We start from the raw sequence: 21,459 nt of genomic DNA on the forward strand, positions 1-21,459 counted from the left end.
AAGAAAGGAAAAGAAAATAACGGTGAAATATCAATTTATCCTAACGAGCGTTTTTTTTTTTTTTTTTAGCCTTTTTTTTTTTAGCCTTTTTTTTAAATGTCTTTTTATCCGAAAACTCGATGAAAGATTATTCGGAAAATAGGCTCAAAAATACAGCATTATTTATTACAATAATAAAAAAAATATTATCTTCTGCGGTTATTTATAAGAAACAGAAATTATTGGCCAATTTATAAAATACAAATGAATTCTAACAATGCGAAAAAAATAACAAGAAAATCACTCCCCGACTCCTTTCATTTTTTGTTGCTTTTTTTTTTTTTTTTTCCTTTTTGTTTTTTTTGTTGGTAAACAACAAAACATTTTATTTATTTTTTTATTTCAATTTTAAAAAAATATTTTCCCTATTTTATGCAAAATTCAATTTCGTTCAGAAAAAAAAAAAAGAAAAAAAATAAGATAAAACAAAACATAGTAAAGTAAACGTTAGCACACAGCTTCTGCTTCTGCTTCTCGGTTTCTCTCCGTTATTATTTAACTTGGGTTTCGATTAATTTACTTTTTTATCATTGTTGTTATTTGACCCTTTTCATTTTTCATTTTATTGTCTTTTATCCATTTTGTTTTCGTTGTTTGTTATTTATATTATTATTCAATATATATATATATATATACATAAAAAATGACTGAATACAATAATAATTCAAATTTCAAACAATCCATTGATAACCATACTTCTTCAGCAAGTGTTGACAATTTTATTACAAGTAGTACTGTCCTTTCAAATCAACAAGAAAACGAAGAAAGCGATATGAGAAAATCAGTGGATTCTGTTCGTCACCGTAGTAACTCAAATGCTAATAAAAATAAAACTACTGGCAAAAGTCATCCTTATGCTAAACTGCCAGTTAGATCAACTGTCGTTGATGACGACCATATAATCTGGAAAACTAAACGTTCTAATCATGAAGAAGATGAAACTACCAAGAAGATTAAACATTTAAGTTCATCTTCACTTAAACGTAACCCATCTACTGCTTCAAATAGCAGTACAAAAAGAAAATCAATGCTACCATCGATTGATTTCTCCGATAATGCCAATACTTCTTTAGGAAATTTGAAAAGCCAACAGCCTTTGCACAATGGCCCAACTCCAATCAGTAAGCCTGTACCTTCTGCTACATCTACCGCTGCTACCTCCACCGCTAAACCTGCTACATCTACTGCTGCTACCCCTGCTGCCAAACCTATTACCTCCACTGCTGCTACCTCCACAGCTAAACCTGCTACATCCACGGCTGCTACCCCTGCTGCTGAACCTGCCGGTGGTGCTGTGCCAAACACTAACTCTCTTTCCAATAAAAACAAACAACAAAATAATGAAACCGTTCTGCCATCTTCAACTAATTCTGAAAGTAACACTACTACAACAGCAAAAGAAGAGAAGAAAAATGAAAAACTGGCTTTCTTTGATGAACCTGCAGCACACGGCAAACATAAAGAAATTAGAAAGATCGATAATACATTTGCTAAAACCCTACATAAAAAATACAAATTGTGGGAACTTGGCCACATTGTTATGTTAACATTTGGCTGCTTGTATTCAGTTTTCTATTTCTATCATAGTGCGACATTTTACCGTTACCGTAGTTGGAAAACTTTATTTTTGTTGACTAAAAAACAAATTCGTTCCGATAATGGTTACGGGTGGTTAAATTGGAAATTTTGGATCATAACTTTATTGTTTAAACATATTCTGTTCAACCCATATGTTTGGTATCATATTGCTTGTTTAGGCTCTTTGTTGGCCCATTATATTAGTTTAGATCAGGCCACTAAATCAAGTTTTTTTTATTTAAGTTATTATGACTTAATAACTATGGACAACTTTCAAAATATGTGTGTTTTGTTGCTATGGTTTTTCACTAGACCAAGTTTTTATAAGATTTTACCAAACATGATGTTAAGCTACTTCCACCTATTCGAAGCCAAGAAACCGAAGTTAAGTAAAGTAGGTGATACATTATTGAAGAGTTTTGCCTACACCGACTACTTTATTATGTTTATCCTTATTCTAGAAACCATTTTATTTAAAGGTACTGCTGGGTTTGTCTTGACCATTTATTTTATGATTTTTTGGTTGAAACTAAACTTCACTGGCTATACTCAATATGCTACTCTAAGTTTATTGGCAAAATTTGATCATAAAGTACCACCAAAGTATCAAGACCAATGGAAAAATATTAAAAAATTCTTTCTACTAAAGTTGGATGAAAAGTACAAACAGAGAGAATTATACATGAAAAAGACACGTTAAAAAAAAAAAGGAAAAAGAGTAGAACCTATTTTATATTCTATCTTATATAAAAAAGCAAATTGTAATAAGATACCGACCTAAAAGTCATACTCACAGTCTCTTTTTTTATTAGATACCTGTTTTTTTGCTACATACTAGCGTTACAAAGATTATCTGTCCAGAAAATTAGGACAGATGAAATAGTATATTTGTCGTTTACAAGAATATGTACATATATAAAGGTAATCATTTTCGCCATTTATTCTATTTTTTATTTCAGATATTGAGCTTTGGTAATAAAAGTTTTCTTCCTGTAAAATTTGGTTCAGAAGCAGAACTGAATGTAAAAAAGTTTTTCATCATCTGAATAAATATTGAAATGACTTTTTTTTTATTAAAAAAAAAAACCCCTTATAACAGAAAAAAAAAGTATCAAGAATATATTGCTGTAAAGATAGTAATGTATAAAAATAGTAATAATAATAATAAACAAAATCAGATGGTGATGCATGTATTTAATCCATTGACACATGTTTTATTCAAACCATCGTCGGATTGTAAAGACTACTTGTGGAAGTCATTCATCATTTGTAAGCAAAAAAAAAAAAAAAAAAATCCCACATTCAATTTTTGAAACATCACAATAGGGCAACTATTCTTTACGACATGGCCTCATGCCGAAATATACATTTCTTTAATGTAATATCCATCCAATGAAAATAGAAGAGCTTCTTCAACACTTTCACTTACTATTTTTTTTTCTCTTTTCGATTCTCGATGTTACCTTTACCATTAAAGAAACATAACATACTTATATATATATATTGATCATAAACGAAGAATTCCTAATTCAAAAATATGTCCTGCATGTACTTCCTCAGAATATATAAATATTTGTGGTTATAATCATATTAATAATAGTAATAAGAAGTATGTTTCCTATAATGAAAAAAAAAAAAAAAAAAAACAAATTAACATGCGAATCAAATCGAGAAAAAACAAATTGACAAATGGAACGAAACATATGGTTTTATATCATTTTATAATTAAAATAAAATAAAACCAGTGATCATATATATACGTATATATTCTCACCTTAGAAGTTTCTTTCCAAGATCTCCGCCTCATATTGTCTGTGGTGATTTCCTTGTTTGTTATCCTTTTTGTTCATATACTGATGCAAAGACAACTTATTTCTACGATGAAATCTGTATTTGAGCCACAAGTATGAAAACAGTCTTATAATGTTTAAGCATCTTTACAATAAACAAACAACTTAATATGATACTCCCATTCCTAAGAGACAGCAAGACAAGATGAATATCATTGTAAGGACTAGCTAATTTATATACTATTAAAATACTTTTTTTTTTAAATTTTTTTTTTTTTTTTTTTCAATGAATTTTTAAAAAAAATTTTCTCAATTTTTTTTTTCGCTTAAAATTTCAGCCATTTTTTTTTATCGTGTTCTTGTTATTTTAGGGCATTTTTTTTATAATTATGATTCATTGTCAATAAAATTGATGAATTGAATCAAGTCAGAAATCTAATTCCTTCATTATTGAGTAATCTTTTACGTTCCCCACCCCCTTCCTTGTTATTTCCCCTTATTTTTATGATTTAATTCTGTATAGCTACTATTAAACACGGAAAATAGGCCACAAACAACCCAAATAACTTGTCTTACGAGGATATAAGAAAGGTCATTAATATACGGACCATTTGAATTTCCAAGGAAGCTGACCAGAAAATGGTTGTTACTTGATATAAAATTATTATTATCATTGTAATTCTTTTTTACTAAAAAGCTGTAAACACTATATATTTCTTTAAAAGTAACTTTACAACTGTAGCATCGAAGAGGTAGGTAATTTGAAGAAAAATACTAACAGAATGCTGTTGCATACGAAATGCCGAGTACTTTCCCCATTTATTCATTACCATGTTTAAATAACTCAACAATCTGCTTCTAAGTGTTAATTTTATTTGCCTTTATACTAGATATATTTAATACAATCAAGTGGGCTTTTAAAACCTGTTACGATTCCAAAAAGATGCGGCTGATCTATCAAGTTTTGATCAATTATAAACCAAAAAATTGGGTAGATGCTTAATAGCAATGAACCTAACAAACACAATGTGTTTGACTTCTTTGCCATAGGTTCATCGTTGCTGCGCAAGTGCTCTGTACTATGCTTAGATATAAACAATAAGGTAGCATGATAATAAATATAAACGATCAAGGAAAAAAAAATAGCTGTTCTGACATTTAAAATTTTACATGCATTCGAACGAGAAAGTTTAAGTAGGTTGGTTTTTTTACAAATTTTTTTTTTTCTTTTTTCTATTTTTTTAATATATCTTTTGATCGAGATACTTAAACTATTAGGATCTAAATCTAAAGACTCTTTGTTAAAAAAGAAGTTCGAAGTTATTAACTTATATATGATGAAGGCGTATAAAGAACAAAAACAAGAAGACATCCAATATTTTAAGCAACTTAATAAAAAAACAAAACATTGTTTTATTTAATATCACTTGCACAATTCGTATTCTTTTAGTTGTGGTAATTCGTTCGTGAATATGGAAAAACTTTCCTTCCCTGCTTTTCGATGTTTCTTTTTCATTTTACTTTTTTATTTTGTATTGTTGCAATATAAGAATGGGAAATAAAAAGGACCACCCCATCTCACATTTTAGTCGAGAGATAAATAATGTCAAATATCATCAATGTAACAATATATAAACGCTAAAAATGTGAGTATCAAACTAAGAGACAAAGCTTATGCTTTAGAAAAGGGGGAAAAAAAAAAAAAAAAAAACAAACAAAATATAATAATTAAGTTGTTATAGCTTTAAACGAAAAAAATTTAATATATATCAAAGTTATAATTTTATCATCTCAAAAGATAATAAAAAATTCCTTGTCTCCATTAATTCTTACTAATTTTAAAAACCTTAAATTATTTATTCAGCAGCAGTAGCTCTGGTGTAAATAAATTGAGTGGAGTGCTTGGAAACTGGCTTGATAATACCTTCTTCTTCCAAATGTTTTAAAGCGACTCTAGCTAAAGAACCACCAAGCTTTAACCTGTCAACCAAAACAGAAACGGAAACATATCTGTAAGTTGGAACTTCCTTCAAAATTCTTTCGTACTTTTCTTCATCCAAAACGACAGCGTGTTGAGCCTTGTCCTTGTGGGACTTCTTGGACCACTTCTTCTTGGATTTTTTACCACCGGCCATAGCGGCAGCGGCCTTTTGGGCTTTAGATAATTGTTGCTTTGGAGGCATGTTTTATTGTTCCTGTTTAAAATCAAAAAAAAACTTATTTTTCGGCAATAAAGCAAAAAAAAAATATGAATAACATGTTAGTAAATGGAAATTACTTTCTTGGATATATAAAATCATAGACAATAAACTTAAATTTTAAGTATTCAAACTTTTTAAAAGGAAAAATGATATTCATAAAAGATGCGATGAGTTAACAATATCAAAGATTCAAAAGACAAAACAGGTATCTTCCATCATTAACAATGTCAAATTGAACTTTATTCACATTTATCTACAGGAAACTTGTTGTCCAATAGTAATCTTTCTTCAACACACATCATACTTCTACAAAAACATTGAACTCATAATTAGAGCTACACCCGATAATATTTAATGATCAAATATATTTTTTTTGCCAAACAAAAATGACCCTAATAAGAGTTAAAAAAAAAGAGGAACATAAATTTGTACAAATAAACATTATGCTCAGATTATTTCAACAACCCTACTAAAATTTAAAACATAGAGATAATTAGTTACTATCCCATCAATCAAATTCTTTTGTTTTGTTTCCTTTTGCTTGTTTCTCTATCATCTTTCCAAAAAAGTCCTTATCTATGAGATATGCTGAGTTCATTAATAACTTGAATGTAGGGGGTACATACTAACTACCAAATATTTTCTGGGGTGTGTGTAAAAGGAATGTATTTTAATAAAAGGAAGATAAAATGACACCTAAATGCTATATTAAGTAATTAACATAATTAAAAATAAAAGAAAAAACTGTAAGTTAAGAGAAATTAACAAGAATAGAAGACCACCAATTATAGATAATTAACTGAACAGAAAAAACCAAAAAAAACATAAAAGAAAAACGTAAAAAAAAAAAATAAAAAAAAATAAAAAAAAATATAGTAGAATATGTTTACAGATTGTTCTACTAGCAAGATTTTAGTATCAGGATACAAATTTATTATAATCAAAAAATAAAAAACGCCAATAAATTACTTTAACATTTAAAATGAAAAACATTTCCGTAATTTCTTCTAAAATTAAAAGGCACAGATATTAGCCAGAGTTGCATTGAGTAAAAGGATAGTTTATGAAAGTGATCAAGGGAAAAAAAAAAAAGGTTGGCGGCGAAGCTGGGAGCAAAAAAAAGAAAAAAAATAATAATAAAATATCTTTAAAATTTAATCAAAAATAAAAAAGGTACGGATGATATTAATACTGTCTTAAAATAATTTAATAAAAAAAAAATATTTTCCTAATGTGCCCTAAGAGTATGATTTTTTTTGGGTACAGGTTTTTTTTTTTTTTTTTTTTTTTTTTTACTGGAAATATACATTTTTTTGCAGAAAAAAAAAATAATTTGTTTTGTTTAACAGTCAACGTACAGTTCATTAATTACCAAAGAAAAAAAAAAAATAAAAAACAACAACAACCACTACCACCATACCACTACACATATCCCAATGTCTAAAAGAATAGCAGGTCATCAGTTAGACCATTTAAATGCAGATCACTCATCTGATGAAGAAATAAACATTCCTCAAAGTACCAGAGCTTCCGAAGAGGTTTTAAGAAAAAGAAAAATTGCTCAACCAAGGAACAAGCTTTTGTCCTTTGAAACTCTAAGAAAGAAGAGTATTAACAATGATAATAAAACTGATATTCCCGCAAAAATTAAGGCATTAAACATCCAGTTTCAGAGTAACATCAACCAGAGTATGCAATCTAGCCAATTGTTTGATTTCAGTACTACATGTGAAAAATATTTGGCTTATATCAAAACAATTAATAAAAATCAGGGAAAAAACTTTATTTTACCATCCCAATATAAAACTGACGCAAAAATTGAAGAGAAACCAGACAATAATACATATTTGGCTTTGAATTCAACAATGCATACTTCAACAGTTCCAAGTTTACCAAGTACCGATGATATTGAAAAATCTACTAGATTTCAAACTGACAACAGCAGTAGTTCTATTAAGGATCCTGTCGATTTAAAAGAAACAAAGAAGTCAAGTAACCTGTTTACCTTTACACCAAATGGAAACACTTTTAATACTTTTCCAAAAAACGACACTTCTACCAATACCGACAGTAAACCATTTGGTAAAATCCAGAATACCGTTACAAATAATTCCATTATTAACAGTGACGATTCTAATAAGCTTGTTGAAAAGCCAACATTTTCCTTTGGTGTACCAAACAATGTAGTCAACAATAGTAGTACTGGTAATAAGTTGGATGCTTCTGCTAATAAACCGGCAGTTGGATCTACTTCTTTCAACGCCAAACCAGCTTTTTCCTTCCAAACGACTGATGTTAAAAAAGCGGGAGACAGTAGTACTTCTACAAAACCAGCTTTCACTTTTTCTGCTTCCTTTAACAATACAAAGCCTGTATTTTCATTTACTACACATTCAACAAAAGATGCTGAGAAAACCGAAACTAAAAATGCAAAGGGTCAATTGGAACCGTCGGCTTTTGGAAGTTCTCTTGCCTCCAACATTAACCGGAATGAACCTTTTACTTTTAAACCAAAAGCCAACACTGATGTTGCAATTTTAGAAAAAGATGATGAAAAAAAGGCCGAAAAAAAGGCTGAAAAAGATACTGAAAAAACGGAAACTATTGAACCACCAAAATTCTTTAGTTCTGATAAACCTGTTACCAGCTTTTTCAAATTAGATAGTGACAAATTTCCCACTAATAATGACAATACTTCCGACTCGACAGCGGCTTCTTTTACCTTTGCTGGTAAATCACCAACAGATATCTTTAAAAAATCTGAAAATAAAGATAGCACCGCCCAACATGTTGCTTCCAATTTGGATCAAGGATCTAAGGAAAAATCGAGAGAATTGATTCCTACTTCAACAAATCAGTTTACATCATCTTTGAATAAAAATAATACTCAACCTTCATCTTCACCTTTCAATTTCGGTGGTCAAGATAGTGCCATCACAACTACGATTAATAAACCTGTTTTTGACATAGTTTCCAAATCTGATGTGCCTAGTTCGAATAATAATTCGGATTCAAAATCTTCTTCCGAAATTGTGACTGATTCACAGTTGCCCCACGAATCATCATCCAGTGTAACTAAAAGCACCCCGCAAACTTTGCCTTTAATAAGCTCATCTAAGTCCACCGACGATAAAACTGGTACCCTTGATAACAATTCCACTGTTTCAGCTCCAACAAAGCATGAGTTTAAACCACCTGTGTTTGGTAATAATAGTTCTAAATCGTTGGAAGATAATAAAACAAAGATCAATTTTTCTTTTGACAAAAAGAACAATAATACTACGACAGCTGAACATCCCAAATTGACTTTTAATTTTAATGCGAATGCCACTTCTTCCAAGGCACCAACATTTTCATTTACGACAACAAATAAATCCAGCGATGAGGCTAATAAAAAGACAGAGCCAGCTAAACCACCGCAAGATTTTTCCTTCAATCTACCTTTTAACCAAAGTAACAATGGGTTTGGTAACACCACTGTGACTCCTGATACCAAGGATATCAATGGTGCTACCAAAAGCACAGATGAAACAAAACAACAGAAAGATTCGGTTGGTGAACAAAATAAGGAAACCATTCCAAGTGAAAATGAACAGACAGATGCCGTTACAAAAATGGTGGATGCAACAAACAGTGAGGCAAACGAAAATGTACTTTTTGAAAAACGTGCTAAATTAATGCTTTATGATCCAAGCAATGAAGAAAAAGGACCGTACATAACAAAAGGTGTGGGTGATTTCAAAATTTTGCAGGATAAAAAAAATAAAAACAGAACAAGGTTATTATTAAGGTCAGATGGAATGGGACATGTGTTATTGAACACATATGTGGTTAAGACATTTAACTATGAACCATTGTCTAATGAACAAGAAAATGTTATAAAGATCCCAGTTATTGATGCCGAAACGAAAAAAGTTTCAACTTATGTGTTAAGGGTCAAACAAAAATCCGATGGTAGGCAATTATGTAAAGTAATTGCTGATTCTAAAACTTACTAAGTTTTTTTTTCAATTTTTTTTTTCAATTATTTTTTTTTTTTTTTTTTTTTTTTTTTTTTTGGTTTTCTAATGTATTTATTATATATTTTATAAAACATGTCAATTAATTACGAGCTAAAAGTCGGTAACATCTTATTATTCAAAAATAATATGTAAAAGTGTAAGGATTAATAAATACCGGTGGCATATTACTTATCTCTTAGTGTTGGTAATTTTCAAACCAATTACTCCTATACGTTATACGCATATCTAATTTAATAATCCGTCTGTTCTAATTTTTTACTTATCGTATTCAATGCAGTTTTATAGGCCCAATTAAACCTTTCTTCCACCCTTTTATAATTCTTTTTACTTTTAAATTCAATTAAAAACTGCAGAGGTTTGAATTTTTTTGAAAGAAACCATTGCAACCCTTTTAAAACCACTGAAATGTTCTCTGATTTGATATTTGAAATAAAACATCTGACCAAATCACTGTCATCATATTCATATACTTTTTTATGGTTGACAATAACTTTTTTTTCCGCATTCTTTCCCAAAGTTAAAAATAATTGATAGAGAACGAGTTCAAAGAAAACCATACCGTCTGCATTTAATCCTCCCAATAGTGTTACGTGTTTAAAGATGTCTATCTTTAAAATACCTGAACCTAATAAAAATCCATAGAATCTCGCCTGTGCTGATATTCTTTTCAAACTGGTGGTTTCGTCATTACTATAAATTCCGTGGTCATCCTCATCCTCATCATCTGAAAGGGCACCTTTGTCATTTTCAAACTTTTTAACAATGTTCCAAAATTGAAATTGTAAGCCTTTTAAGATGTTATGATTGTACTCACACAGTTTTTTAGCCAATAAACTATAATAGGGGTTATAACCATTTCCATCCACAGTCAAACAATGAATTAGCACCTTAGGAATTTCCAAAGATTGCTTATTTTTCAAATTTAGCTTTTCTATCTTCGTAAAAGCGTCCATAAAATCCTGAGCACCCATGATACTAACAAATATAGACTTTCTGACTTCTGTGTTCATTCTTTGTTCCTTAGCTAAAGAACCTAGGTCGGGAATTTCATCCAAAAAGTTGTCACCTATATTCATATCGACAATATCATAAGCATTATCAGCAGTATCATTATTTTCAAAGGCTGAGCTAGCATTGCCCTTCCAAGAAGCACCAACTAACCACCATTTACCCTTTTTATCCACATTTTCAATGTCACTTAAAGAAACCTGTAGAGGATCTGTTGTACTAGTCAATTTCAAGGAACCCACTAAAAGTTTTTTCAAATTCACATAGCTTGGTGCCAAAAGAGATGTCTTCAATCTGTTATTTTTTAAATCGGAAACTGTTTCTAATAAAAATTTCATTTTAGAAGTTTGTTCTAATCCCTTTACGTTCCCCATTAATGTGATAATGATTTCTTTTAATGTCGCGGGGTCACCACTCCTTACCATTGGACCACACACAGAAATTATTCTTAGCAATAACTCAGTGGCGAATTGAGTGGGTTTTGCAATCAATAACTGCATAATATTGTAAACTAAATTAGAAGAAATTATGCCAAAATCATAACAATAGGATATCAAAGTTAGTATATTACTACAGCACTTGGAAAAGGTTTGTCCCTCCTCAGATTTGTCCACATTATCTGATTTGAAATGTTTTAAAAAATCTTCTACTATGGACTGAATGAAGGAAGCACCCATCTCAATACCTTGTAGCTTCCACAAAGCAAAGGCAACACCTGCATAATTAAGAACAAATTTATCTAATAATTTATTTGGAGTGGATATTGTTTCTATAACTTGATGAGTAAAGGAATCATTTAAAATTTGGTGTGGATTTGAATTATACATTTCATTGATAGAAGAAATGATAATAATAATATTGGATTCCGAAAGTTTATTCAAAGAGGACTTAATTTGTTTTCTTAGTTTTTCATCAACCGTACTCTCCAAATGTACCTTCTTACGTAGGGAAGGTGGTATATAAGTATTTTCTTGATAATCATCCTCGTCGTTATCATTTGATTGGGCAGTGCCAGGAGCAACGTATGGGTTTTCCTTCTTTTTATTTTTTTCTCTTTCGTAGTCACTACCTCCTAGATCGCTGCCTTCAAGTTCTTTTAACTGTTCCCATTCTTCAGAATCTAAGTCACCTTCATCAAATTCGTCAAAATCACCTGAACTCAATTCATCATCAGAAGAAAATGGGGGGTCCAAGTTTTCTTCAGAACTATAATCGCTTTTTGTTTCCTCTGCACCACTAGATTCAGCTGTAGTAGTATTTTTATTAGTTAATTCGAATTCACCATAATCATCATCACTTGCGCCATAATTTTCAAAGAAATCTAAACCTTCCAACAAACCACCAATGGCATCGTAATCATCGCGGGCATGTATTTTTTTTTTATTTTTTTTCAAGCCCAACTTTTTCGCATAATATTTCATATCTATTTCATCTCTTTCAATTTGTGCACGTTCTTGGGGTGTCAATATATGTAGTTCCTTTTCTTCCGTAGCGTTCTTCACTCCCTTTCCATTTTTCTTATGAATTTCCGGGCTTTTGTTTATGCCATTCTTCTTTTTTTCTTTTAATTTCTTTAAAAGTTCCATAGTTTCAGCTGCTGTTAAATCTTGGATTTGATCAGTATCAGAATCAAATTCTCCTTCTGATGTGTATTCATTCTCCTCCTTCCGGCTTATAGTGCTCCCAACACTGCCAGAATTCTTCTTCTTTTTCAATTCAATCAATCTGCGCATGGTTTCCTCAGCGCTCAATGTCTCATCGAGAGAATTATCTTTTCCGTCCGCTTCAAAATCTTTTAATTGTTCCCATTCCTCGGAAGATAAATCACTTTTGCTAAAGTCCTCAAAGCCCAAGCTGTCATCCGATGAAATTGGTGAATCAGTAGATATTTTTTCAGATGTTTTAATTGAGTTTTTATAATTGATGTGATCACTTTTCTTTTTTGGAAATTTGTTTTTACCTCTTGCATTTTCAAGACCTGAGGTATGGTCGTGTTTACTCTTTTTGTTGTCTTCGCCAGCTAATCCTCGAATGGTAGCTTTCCTCTTTTTTTCTGATCTTTGTTGTTTTCTTCTTTCTTTCCTACTCAAAGTTTGTGACCTGCCCCTCTTTTTTGATTTTTGATTCTGAAACCTTGGATCATCCAGGGTATTTTTCTTCAATTCATCTAAAATAGATCCAGGCAAACGTATAGAATGTGATTTCATTACAGACAGGATTGTATGTATTGTTATATAACTGGCTTTTAATATATGTATACTACTGTTTTTTTTTTTTTTTTTTTTTTTTTTTTTTTTTTTTTTTTTGTTATTATTATTTCAAATTATGTATATATGTATAAAGTGGAATACATCTAATTAAAGATGTACAGTCAACCAAAAAGAAATACATTAATTTTTTTTAGAAATAATTTATCAGACCAAAAAAAAAAGAAAAAAAAAGAAAAGAAAAGAAAAGAAAAGTAAATATCATTTATAGCCCGAACTCAGCGTTTATCGTAGTGCTCGGATAAATCCAATTTTAAAATTTTCCTTTGGCAAGATTAAATCCTTCAACAACATGCATTTTTGCCATGCAGCATAAAGTTGTGATTTTTCACCACTATTGTTTTGCTTGGCTGGGAGTCGTTTATCACATTAAAACAGCACCAAGTCTATCAGTACATATAGCTAAAGCTTTTTCCTTATATATTTATATATTACGCCATGGCTAAAGTGGTGTTTGATTTGAAATTTTTTACCGACTTGTCAATTATCGTTGGGACAGGCGTTTCTTGCTATTACCTTCTTTCCCATATAATGGATGGCAATGATCCACAAAGAGCAAGGTTAACAAAAGAAGCAAAGGAAAAACAAAATGAAAACTGGCAAAAATTATGTAGATTGAACCCCAGACTCGTGGGCACTAACTTAACTAAATACGAGCGCTTTGTTTTAGAGAACGTCATTACTCCATTCGATATGAATGTCAAATTTACAGATATCGGTGGCCTAGACAACATTGTTGAGGAATTAGTGGAGAGTGTTATTTATCCATTAACCACACCGGAGATTTTTGAATCCAGTTCATTATTAGAAGCCCCTAGTGGTGTTTTGTTATATGGTCCTCCGGGTTGTGGTAAAACTATGATTGCCAAGGCATTAGCCAAAGAAAGCGGTGCTAATTTTATCAGTATAAGAATGTCTTCTATTATGGACAAGTGGTATGGTGAATCCAATAAAATAGTAGACGCTATTTTCTCATTGGCAAATAAAGTGCAACCGTGTATTATTTTCATTGACGAGATTGACTCTTTTTTGAGAGAGAGGTCTTCAACTGATCATGAAGTTACAGCAGTGTTAAAAGCTGAGTTTATGACCTTATGGGATGGATTAGTCAGCAATGGAAGAATCATGGTCTTAGGTGCTACTAATCGAATGAATGATATTGATGCAGCATTTTTAAGAAGAATGCCCAAAAGGTTCCATGTTGGTTTGCCCGATCATGAAAGCAGGAAAAAAATTTTAACAATTTTACTAAACGATACTAAATTAGAGGAAACTGATTTTAATATGGATATGATAGTAGCTCATACAAATGGGTTTTCAGGTTCAGATTTGAAAGAGTTGTGTAGAAATGCAGCATTAAATGCTGCAAGAGACTATATAAAGGATAAAAAAGCTGGCAGAGACACAAATAATGGTATGAGACCACTACAAAATAAGGATTTTTTTAATGTCAATAATCAACTAGGTAGCAAACCCTTTGCTGATGTTAGAGTGTCTAATCCAGTATTAGATTAAGTATATATTTATATATATCAAAAATTTTACATTTATGGTTAGTTTGTGGTATATTTTTTTTTTGGGATCTGTAATTGATATTTTTTGTTTCTAACAAAATATTTATATTAGTATGTAAGTATATGCATGATATTTTGTAAATATATTTGTGCTGTTGATGTTGCACCACATATAAGCTAATCCCATCCATCCTTCCATCTTTTTTCCCAAAGATTACAATCAAATTTAGCCTTTCCTAATTTTTCATTAACTTCATTATGCGCTTCACAAAACCATTTCCCTAATTCCTCTCTCGATCCTACTTTTGGTGCATTTGTAGCAATATAATTTCTAAAATCAGCAGCACACCAATTACATGGATAAATTTTACTGAAAATGTTGATGAAGTTTTTCATGTCGAGTTGTTCTTCTGTGGATGGAGTGACAGGATACTTACTGGCAATCGAATGCAGCAAAGTCCATGAAGATCTGCCCAATTGTTCGACATCCGGTGGGTCATCTCTATAGCTATTATTGTTTGTAGTCTTATTAACTAAGCTAGTATTAGCTTCCGTGGCAGTTATTTTACCAGTGGCAAGTTGGAAATCTAATAATGTGTTACATGTTCTACATGGTTTCCCATTTTCATCGTAAACTAATTTACGACCAGTGGTTCCAAATTGAGGAAATGAATCTTTTTCCATTTTTTTTTTTTTTTTTTTTTTGTTCTTTTTATTCTTTTTATTCTTTTCCCTTTTTAACTATGAATTCATCATTTTTTTTTTGAAAATACTTTAAAAAAATAAGTCATAGTTAGTAGAATAGTAAAATGTATACAAGATGCGGTGTATAAATAATTACCCTGTTTAATATTAATGGAGAGGGCGGAAAAAATATATATATATTATTTACATCTCTTTTCTACGCAGCATTAATGCCTTATTTTATATATTTGCTAACATTTTACCTTATAAAACGTTTTTACTCAGCTTGCGCATCTAACAAAAGTTAAATACCACACCTTTAAAAAGCCTGACAATTAATGACCTGAGCCATCCTTTAAAAGAAGCTTTAATTATTAAAGGTATATCAGTTATTTAATTATGTGCACTGCACACTTGGGACCGAAAAAACTTTGAGAATATTACATTTGTGATACACATTTAATTTATTTCAGATTTAATAAAATGTAAACTTAGTAGGCAGGACCTTTTTAGTAAAGAGCTTAACTCTATAAGTCTGAAACTTGCCAAAAAAAAAGTAATTTTAAACATATAGAATAAGTAATCAATATTACTTTTATTATATATATATATATATTCTTTTTTTTTTTAAATTATATAAATATTTTAATTATACAAACTTAAATCCAGTGGAACACTACTACCCCTACCGCTTGGATACAACTTTGTCCTGCCAGAAAATTTTCTTGGAGCAGGCAAATCATTCTTATTTGCCCATTTAAATCTTGAATCATCTATAATGATTTTAGAACCATTTCCACGTTTACTATTTTCAGGCATAATATTGTTATTGTTATTGTTATTGTCATCGTTACGAAATCCTTCAGCATCTGTATTTGTACTACTGCTTGTGGTAGATTTATGCGAAAATAATCTTTGTTTAAAGGATCCTATAGAAGAGGCTATATTAGTCGCAGAATTGAAGGGAGAAAAGGTTGTGCTACTATTATTACTATTAGTATTACTGTTATTAACATATTCATCAGATTCCGACTCAAAATTGTTACTATTATCAGCATAATTATTGGTCTCATTGTCATTACCAGCATTATTATCTTCATAAGAATATACATCTTCTTGTTGTACGGTATTATCGTCAGCGCTATATGAGGCTGTTTCTGAAGATTCCGCAGCAGCCATCACCTGTGGAGACTGTGTTATAGATGGAGATGGAGGGGGCAAAGAAGATGTAAATTCAACAGGCATAGGTGGTGGGGGTGCCGATGGTAAAGATGGGACAGGTGGCGCCGAAGAAATGGGAATCGCTGGCGCAGCAACTTTAGTATGGTTATGTGAAACTTTAGAGGCTATTTCATCCATAAATGACATTGGTCCTCCTGATGGTGGTACTGCGGGTGCTGGTGGTGGCATTGCAGGTGCTGAGGATGCCTTTAACGTTAATGCATTGTCACTTTCATTTACCTGTGTATTATAATTCGAGCCATCCTCAACAACGTATCTATCATCTCTTTTATTTTGAATCTCGGCCAAAAATGGTAATGGGCCGCCAGATACTGGAACGTTGGATTTTTTTGAATTGTTGCTAGAGGTATTCATATTCAACATTGGTGGGGCTGGTGGCGGTGGTGGAGCAGATGTAGCAGGAGCTGTTGATAAAGGAGGGGGTGGTGGAGCGGAGGGAACAGCCGGCGCTGACATCTTAGGAACAGCAGGTGCCGATGCTGCCGGTGGTGGTGGTGGAACCGATGGAGCTGACATCATAGGAATTACTGGTGGTGGAACTGGTGCCGAAGGAATAGATGGAGCTGAAATCCTAGGAATAGAAGAATTACCACTAGAATTATTGTGATGTCCAATTTTGGAAGCTATTTCATCCATAAATGACATTGGTCCTCCTGATGGTGGTACTGCAGGTGCTGGTGGTGGCATTGCAGGTGCTGAGGATGCCTTTAACGTTGATGCATTGTCACTTTCATTTACCTGTGTATTATAATTCGAGCCATCCTCAACAACGTATCTATCATCTCTTTTATTTTGAATCTCGGCCAAAAATGGTAATGGACCGCCAGATACTGGAACGTTGGATTTTTTTGAATTGTTGCTAGAGGTATTCATATTCAACATTGGTGGGGCTGGTGGCGGTGGTGGAGCAGATGTAGCAGGAGCCGTTGGTAAAGGAGGGGGTGGTGGAGCAGATGCAGCAGGAACTGTTGGCAATGGAGGAGGAGGTGGAGCAGAAGGAATAGCTGGTGCTGACATCTTAGGAACAGTTGGTGCTGACATCTTAGGAACAGCTGGTGCTGACATTTTAGGAACAGCTGGTGCTGACATTTTAGGAACAGCTGGTGCTGACATTTTAGGAACAGCTGGTGCTGACATTTTAGGAACAGCTGGTGCTGAAATCCTAGGAATAGAAGAATTACCACTAGAATTATTGTGATGTCCAATTTTGGAAGCTATTTCATCCATAAATGACATTGGTCCTCCTGATGGTGGTACTGCAGGTGCTGGTGGTGGCATTGCAGGTGCTGAGGATGCCTTTAACGTTGATGCATTGTCACTTTCATTTACCTGTGTATTATAATTCGAGCCATCCTCAACAACGTATCTATCATCTCTTTTATTTTGAATCTCGGCCAAAAATGGTAATGGGCCGCCAGATACTGGAACGTTGGATTTTTTTGAATTGTTGCTAGAGGTATTCATATTCAACATTGGTGGGGCTGGTGGCGGTGGTGGAGCAGATGTAGCAGGAGCTGTTGGTAAAGGAGGGGGTGGTGGAGCGGAGGGAACAGCCGGCGCTGACATCTTAGGAACAGCAGGTGCCGACATTTTAGGAACAGCAGGTGCTGACATTTTAGGAACAGCAGGTGCAGATGCTGCTGTTGGTGGTATAACGGATGCTTCCGACGCTCTGTTATTATTATAATTGATGGTAGATTTGCGATTGGATTTATTAGGTCTATTACTTGGCATTGTAGGTCTAGTATTTGGTGTGGAAGGTTGTTTATTTGAAATTGTTGGTCTATTGTTTGGCTTTGTTGGTCTATTATTTGGTATCCTGGGTACTGGTGGAGCGCCCATACTCGGGATTGGTGGAGCACCAGTAGGAATTTTGGGTGCAGTAAAACTAGGAGATGAATGTATGTCAATATTGGAAACGTTAACTTCAGTACTCTTATTGCCCACATGGTGTAAACTTGGGATACTAGGTGCTGTTCCTACATTACTGGAACTATCATTAGATGACGGTGATGATATATGATGTAATTTTGGGTGCATTCCATTACTTAAAATCCCTGCCAACTCTGCCAATCCTCCTTCTGGAATTGGTGGTGCCCCTCCTGGAATTGGTGGTGCCCCTCCTGGAAGTGGTGGTGCCCCTCCTGGAAGTGGTGGTGCACTACCAACATTTGAAGATCCTTTATTGTTATTAACTACACCGCCACCAACTTGAGGGGCACTTCTATCGTTCATTGGTGATTTTTTTAAAGATTTCCCCTTACGAATATCACTTAGTAATGCATTGCGGCCTTGCATAACAGAAGCAGCTGGTTTTGGAGCTGCTCCGCCTCCTAAAACAGGTGGTGGCGGTGGTGGTGGTGGTGGTGGTCCTGCCATTTTTGTTGTCCTTCAATTTTTTTTTTCTTTCGGTAAATGTTTATTTAAGCTATTTTATGGTAACTATAATAATAGCAAAAAATATATATATTGCTTGTCGAACGATTCAAAAAGTTAATTTTAAAAAAAGAAATACGACGTGCCTAGTATAAATGATAATAAGTGTATCAGAAACCTAACTTCTTTGTTTTTTCTGTTTTTTCTGTTTTTTCAAGGTCGATTGTTTGTTGTTAAAGGGGTGTACTTTAAATGATATAGATAAAAAAAAAAAAAATAATAGAAAAAACCAAGAAAAAATAACTAAAGAAAGCAAAAAGACAAACAAGAAAAAAATTTATTATTGTACGCATTTTTCCTTTTTAGCGAATTAATTAATAAATCTGCATTTATATGAATAAAAAAAAAAAATTATGGAATAAAAGGGGCGAGCTGGGAATTGAACCCAGGGCCTCTCGCACCCAAAGCGAGAATCATACCACTAGACCACACGCCCAAATTTATTGGAGTCATTGTTAGCATAATACATCACTACTCGTAATGATTACAGTAATTAATTTTTTATTTTATTTAGGTCTTTACATATAATAAAGATTATTTAATACTATAACTCAAATACTTTGATGAGTAACTTTATAATAAATCATTACCTTTATATATTATTCATTTTTCACTTTTATGTCTGATGTTTATATTAACATTTTTTCCAGCATTTCGTATTACGAAGGAAAGCTTATAAGGTAAACCCTATAATAAGATAAATCATGTGCTAATAACGGTAAATAGTGAGATACTTTGTTATTATGATTTATCCGTAAAGAGACTTGTACGAGGTTGTTAAGTTTAATAGTAGTTACGCCAGCAAAGCTAATATTGTTGTAAAATCACGGTATCAAATTTAACAATGCCGCATTGAAAAACTAATGCTATGCGCTGTCCTACTTATTGTAAAAGTTGTCGTATTGACAACAGGAAACGGGACTGTATAAGGCTAACTTCTCACTAAAGAGTTTTGGGTTTCGTAAATATATTTTCCTTGTTTATATAAGTTAGTTTAGAACTTAAGTAATTAGACATTATATATAGAAGATATATAGTAACGAGAAAAGATCGATTTGGAACGAGTCTAACCAAGTAATATCTTTAGCCCAATTCACCTTGTAACATGAAAGTTTCAATTTACAAATATTTCTATAGTCAATTCCTGCAATACTTGCTTTTTCCTTCACATACATTATATTTGCAATTATATAATCAGTAATTATCTCTTGACGTGGACTAATTCACTGCGTTCATATACTTTTTCGGTTTACATTAATTTTATTTTACTTTTCCCGTTTTCCATGACGTTCTATAATATTCAGTAGCATAGAGTAACCCCACATAAACCAACAAGAATTAATAATGAAATATCAAAAAAGTTAACTCCCTATATATGATTTACTATTAGTAAATCAATCAATATTATGCAAATGCTTTGATTTTAAGCAGTTTCAAATTACGTGATTATTTTGATACTTTTTTTTCAACTTAGCTTTTCTTTTGTATTGTATGGTAATTTTTGCGATCAACACCCATCTAGCCTCAGAACAATCCAATCCAGTTCACGTACTAGAGCATGAATAAAAACCAATGGTATGATATTTAATCAATCTTAGGTGTTGTTAATTTAATAGACGTGTTTTTATTCTTTAATGATTATTGGTGGCTCAATTATTCATTAAGCATTATAATCCTTTTACTGTACGTTTTCCACCTTCATATACTAATGCGTAAGTACATAGCAGATTCTTATTTTAGTTTATACAATTTGTTTAACGTTTGTACAGTATTCTTTTATCTTGTATTAATATATATATATATATATATATAATACCTTTCCAATTACTTCCCTCCACCCAAGAGTGATTCTCACTTAGCAGAGATTATTCATAAAATAAGTCTTACGGGTTGCAGAAATTAAGGAATATTTATGACTTAAATCCGCTGGAATTTACTTAGCCGCTGTAAAAAAAAAAAAAAGCCCTGTATTAAATTTAATAAAATCTTTATTTTTAGTATTGTTTATTATTTTACTTTTTCATTAATTTTTTTTTTTTTTTTTTTTTTTTTATTTTTTATTTTTTATTTTATACCACTTTATCGCATCCTCTTTTGGTTTAAATTTAATTTACTTAAGTTTTTTTCTTTCCCAAAGAACATCCTTGGTCGTCTTTCATACTTTATAAGATATTTTCTAGTTATGTTTTGTTTTTTCTTTAATAGTTTGCTACCATGGTATTAAGAAGGAAATTACATAATAAGATTCTTTCAAGACAAAAACAAATGTATACTATCGAGAATTACCCAAGACCGCCAAGTCAATAAAGACTTTTAATAAATACCATAAAGTTTGTATTTGGCAATTTGATTAGCCTAAGAAACCATTAAAAGAAATATATGTATATATATCTATATGGAAAAAGTAACAGTTGTTATTTATTCATATTTTTTGTTATTTAAATTTTTTTTTTTTTTTTCTTCCCTCTTTCGCATTATTTGGTAGGCAGATTAATACTATTATGTTGGCTTCTTCGAAGATCTTTGTACTTTTCACCCTGTAGTATGATGATTCAAAGCGAAGCCTAAATTGATATTTATATGTCATATGCAGTTTTTGTGAGTAGTAAAATCTTCTCCAAACAAAAACGGAATATACAAGATTAAAAAAAAAAAAGTGCCTTTTTTTTATCTTTTTT

The 21,459-nt window shown here is 31.9% G+C and overlaps 8 protein-coding genes and 5 non-coding genes across 13 annotated transcripts; 4 read left to right on the plus strand and 9 right to left on the minus strand.

Annotated features, from left to right (window-relative positions):
* Nucleotides 1-682: 682 nt before the first annotated feature.
* On the plus strand, nt 683-2,317 carry SCDLUD_000629 (uncharacterized protein; the record flags this gene model as incomplete). Its single annotated transcript, XM_046078372.1, has 1 exon — nt 683-2,317. One exon carries the CDS (start codon nt 683-685, stop codon nt 2,315-2,317), a length of 1,635 nt encoding a protein of 544 aa, XP_045936952.1.
* A 252-nt stretch (nt 2,318-2,569) lies between these two features.
* SCDLUD_000630 lies at nt 2,570-2,664 on the minus strand. The gene has a single exon (XR_006829178.1). It is a non-coding gene; the product is annotated as a snosnR61 (small nucleolar RNA).
* Nucleotides 2,665-2,789: 125 nt separating this feature from the next.
* SCDLUD_000631 lies at nt 2,790-2,888 on the minus strand. The gene has a single exon (XR_006829179.1). It is a non-coding gene; the product is annotated as a snosnR55 (small nucleolar RNA).
* Nucleotides 2,889-3,118: 230 nt separating this feature from the next.
* SCDLUD_000632 lies at nt 3,119-3,213 on the minus strand. Its single transcript, XR_006829180.1, has one exon. It is a non-coding gene; the product is annotated as a snosnR57 (small nucleolar RNA).
* A 1,080-nt stretch (nt 3,214-4,293) lies between these two features.
* On the minus strand, nt 4,294-4,779 carry SCDLUD_000633 (uncharacterized protein; the record flags this gene model as incomplete). The annotated part of the gene is made up of 1 exon (XM_046076949.1): nt 4,294-4,779. The coding sequence occupies one exon, from the start codon at nt 4,777-4,779 to the stop codon at nt 4,294-4,296; it is 486 nt and encodes a 161-aa protein (XP_045936953.1).
* Nucleotides 4,780-5,263: 484 nt separating this feature from the next.
* RPS25A (40S ribosomal protein eS25) lies at nt 5,264-5,590 on the minus strand (the record flags this gene model as incomplete). The annotated part of the gene is made up of 1 exon (XM_046078371.1): nt 5,264-5,590. The coding sequence occupies one exon, from the start codon at nt 5,588-5,590 to the stop codon at nt 5,264-5,266; it is 327 nt and encodes a 108-aa protein (XP_045936954.1).
* A 1,454-nt stretch (nt 5,591-7,044) lies between these two features.
* NUP2 (nucleoporin NUP2) lies at nt 7,045-9,606 on the plus strand (the record flags this gene model as incomplete). Its single annotated transcript, XM_046078370.1, has 1 exon — nt 7,045-9,606. One exon carries the CDS (start codon nt 7,045-7,047, stop codon nt 9,604-9,606), a length of 2,562 nt encoding a protein of 853 aa, XP_045936955.1.
* Nucleotides 9,607-9,860: 254 nt separating this feature from the next.
* Nucleotides 9,861-12,845, minus strand: SGD1 (Sgd1p; the record flags this gene model as incomplete). Its single annotated transcript, XM_046078369.1, has 1 exon — nt 9,861-12,845. The coding sequence occupies one exon, from the start codon at nt 12,843-12,845 to the stop codon at nt 9,861-9,863; it is 2,985 nt and encodes a 994-aa protein (XP_045936956.1).
* A 591-nt stretch (nt 12,846-13,436) lies between these two features.
* Nucleotides 13,437-14,420, plus strand: MSP1 (protein-degrading AAA family ATPase MSP1; the record flags this gene model as incomplete). Its single annotated transcript, XM_046078368.1, has 1 exon — nt 13,437-14,420. One exon carries the CDS (start codon nt 13,437-13,439, stop codon nt 14,418-14,420), a length of 984 nt encoding a protein of 327 aa, XP_045936957.1.
* A 176-nt stretch (nt 14,421-14,596) lies between these two features.
* ERV1 (flavin-linked sulfhydryl oxidase) lies at nt 14,597-15,103 on the minus strand (the record flags this gene model as incomplete). Its single annotated transcript, XM_046078367.1, has 1 exon — nt 14,597-15,103. One exon carries the CDS (start codon nt 15,101-15,103, stop codon nt 14,597-14,599), a length of 507 nt encoding a protein of 168 aa, XP_045936958.1.
* Nucleotides 15,104-15,748: 645 nt separating this feature from the next.
* VRP1 (Vrp1p) lies at nt 15,749-18,724 on the minus strand (the record flags this gene model as incomplete). The annotated part of the gene is made up of 2 exons (XM_046078366.1): nt 15,749-16,767; nt 17,878-18,724. The coding sequence occupies 2 exons, from the start codon at nt 18,722-18,724 to the stop codon at nt 15,749-15,751; spliced, it is 1,866 nt and encodes a 621-aa protein (XP_045936959.1).
* A 421-nt stretch (nt 18,725-19,145) lies between these two features.
* Nucleotides 19,146-19,217, minus strand: SCDLUD_000640. Its single transcript has one exon. It is a non-coding gene; the product is annotated as a tRNA-Pro (tRNA).
* A 2,068-nt stretch (nt 19,218-21,285) lies between these two features.
* Nucleotides 21,286-21,419, plus strand: SCDLUD_000641. Its single transcript, XR_006829181.1, has one exon. It is a non-coding gene; the product is annotated as a snR46 (small nucleolar RNA).
* The last annotated feature ends 40 nt before the right edge of the window (nt 21,420-21,459 follow it).

Source organism: Saccharomycodes ludwigii, chromosome I (assembly GCF_020623625.1).
Source record: "Saccharomycodes ludwigii strain NBRC 1722 chromosome I, whole genome shotgun sequence".
NCBI classification, from domain to species: Eukaryota; Fungi; Ascomycota; class Saccharomycetes; order Saccharomycodales; family Saccharomycodaceae; genus Saccharomycodes; species Saccharomycodes ludwigii.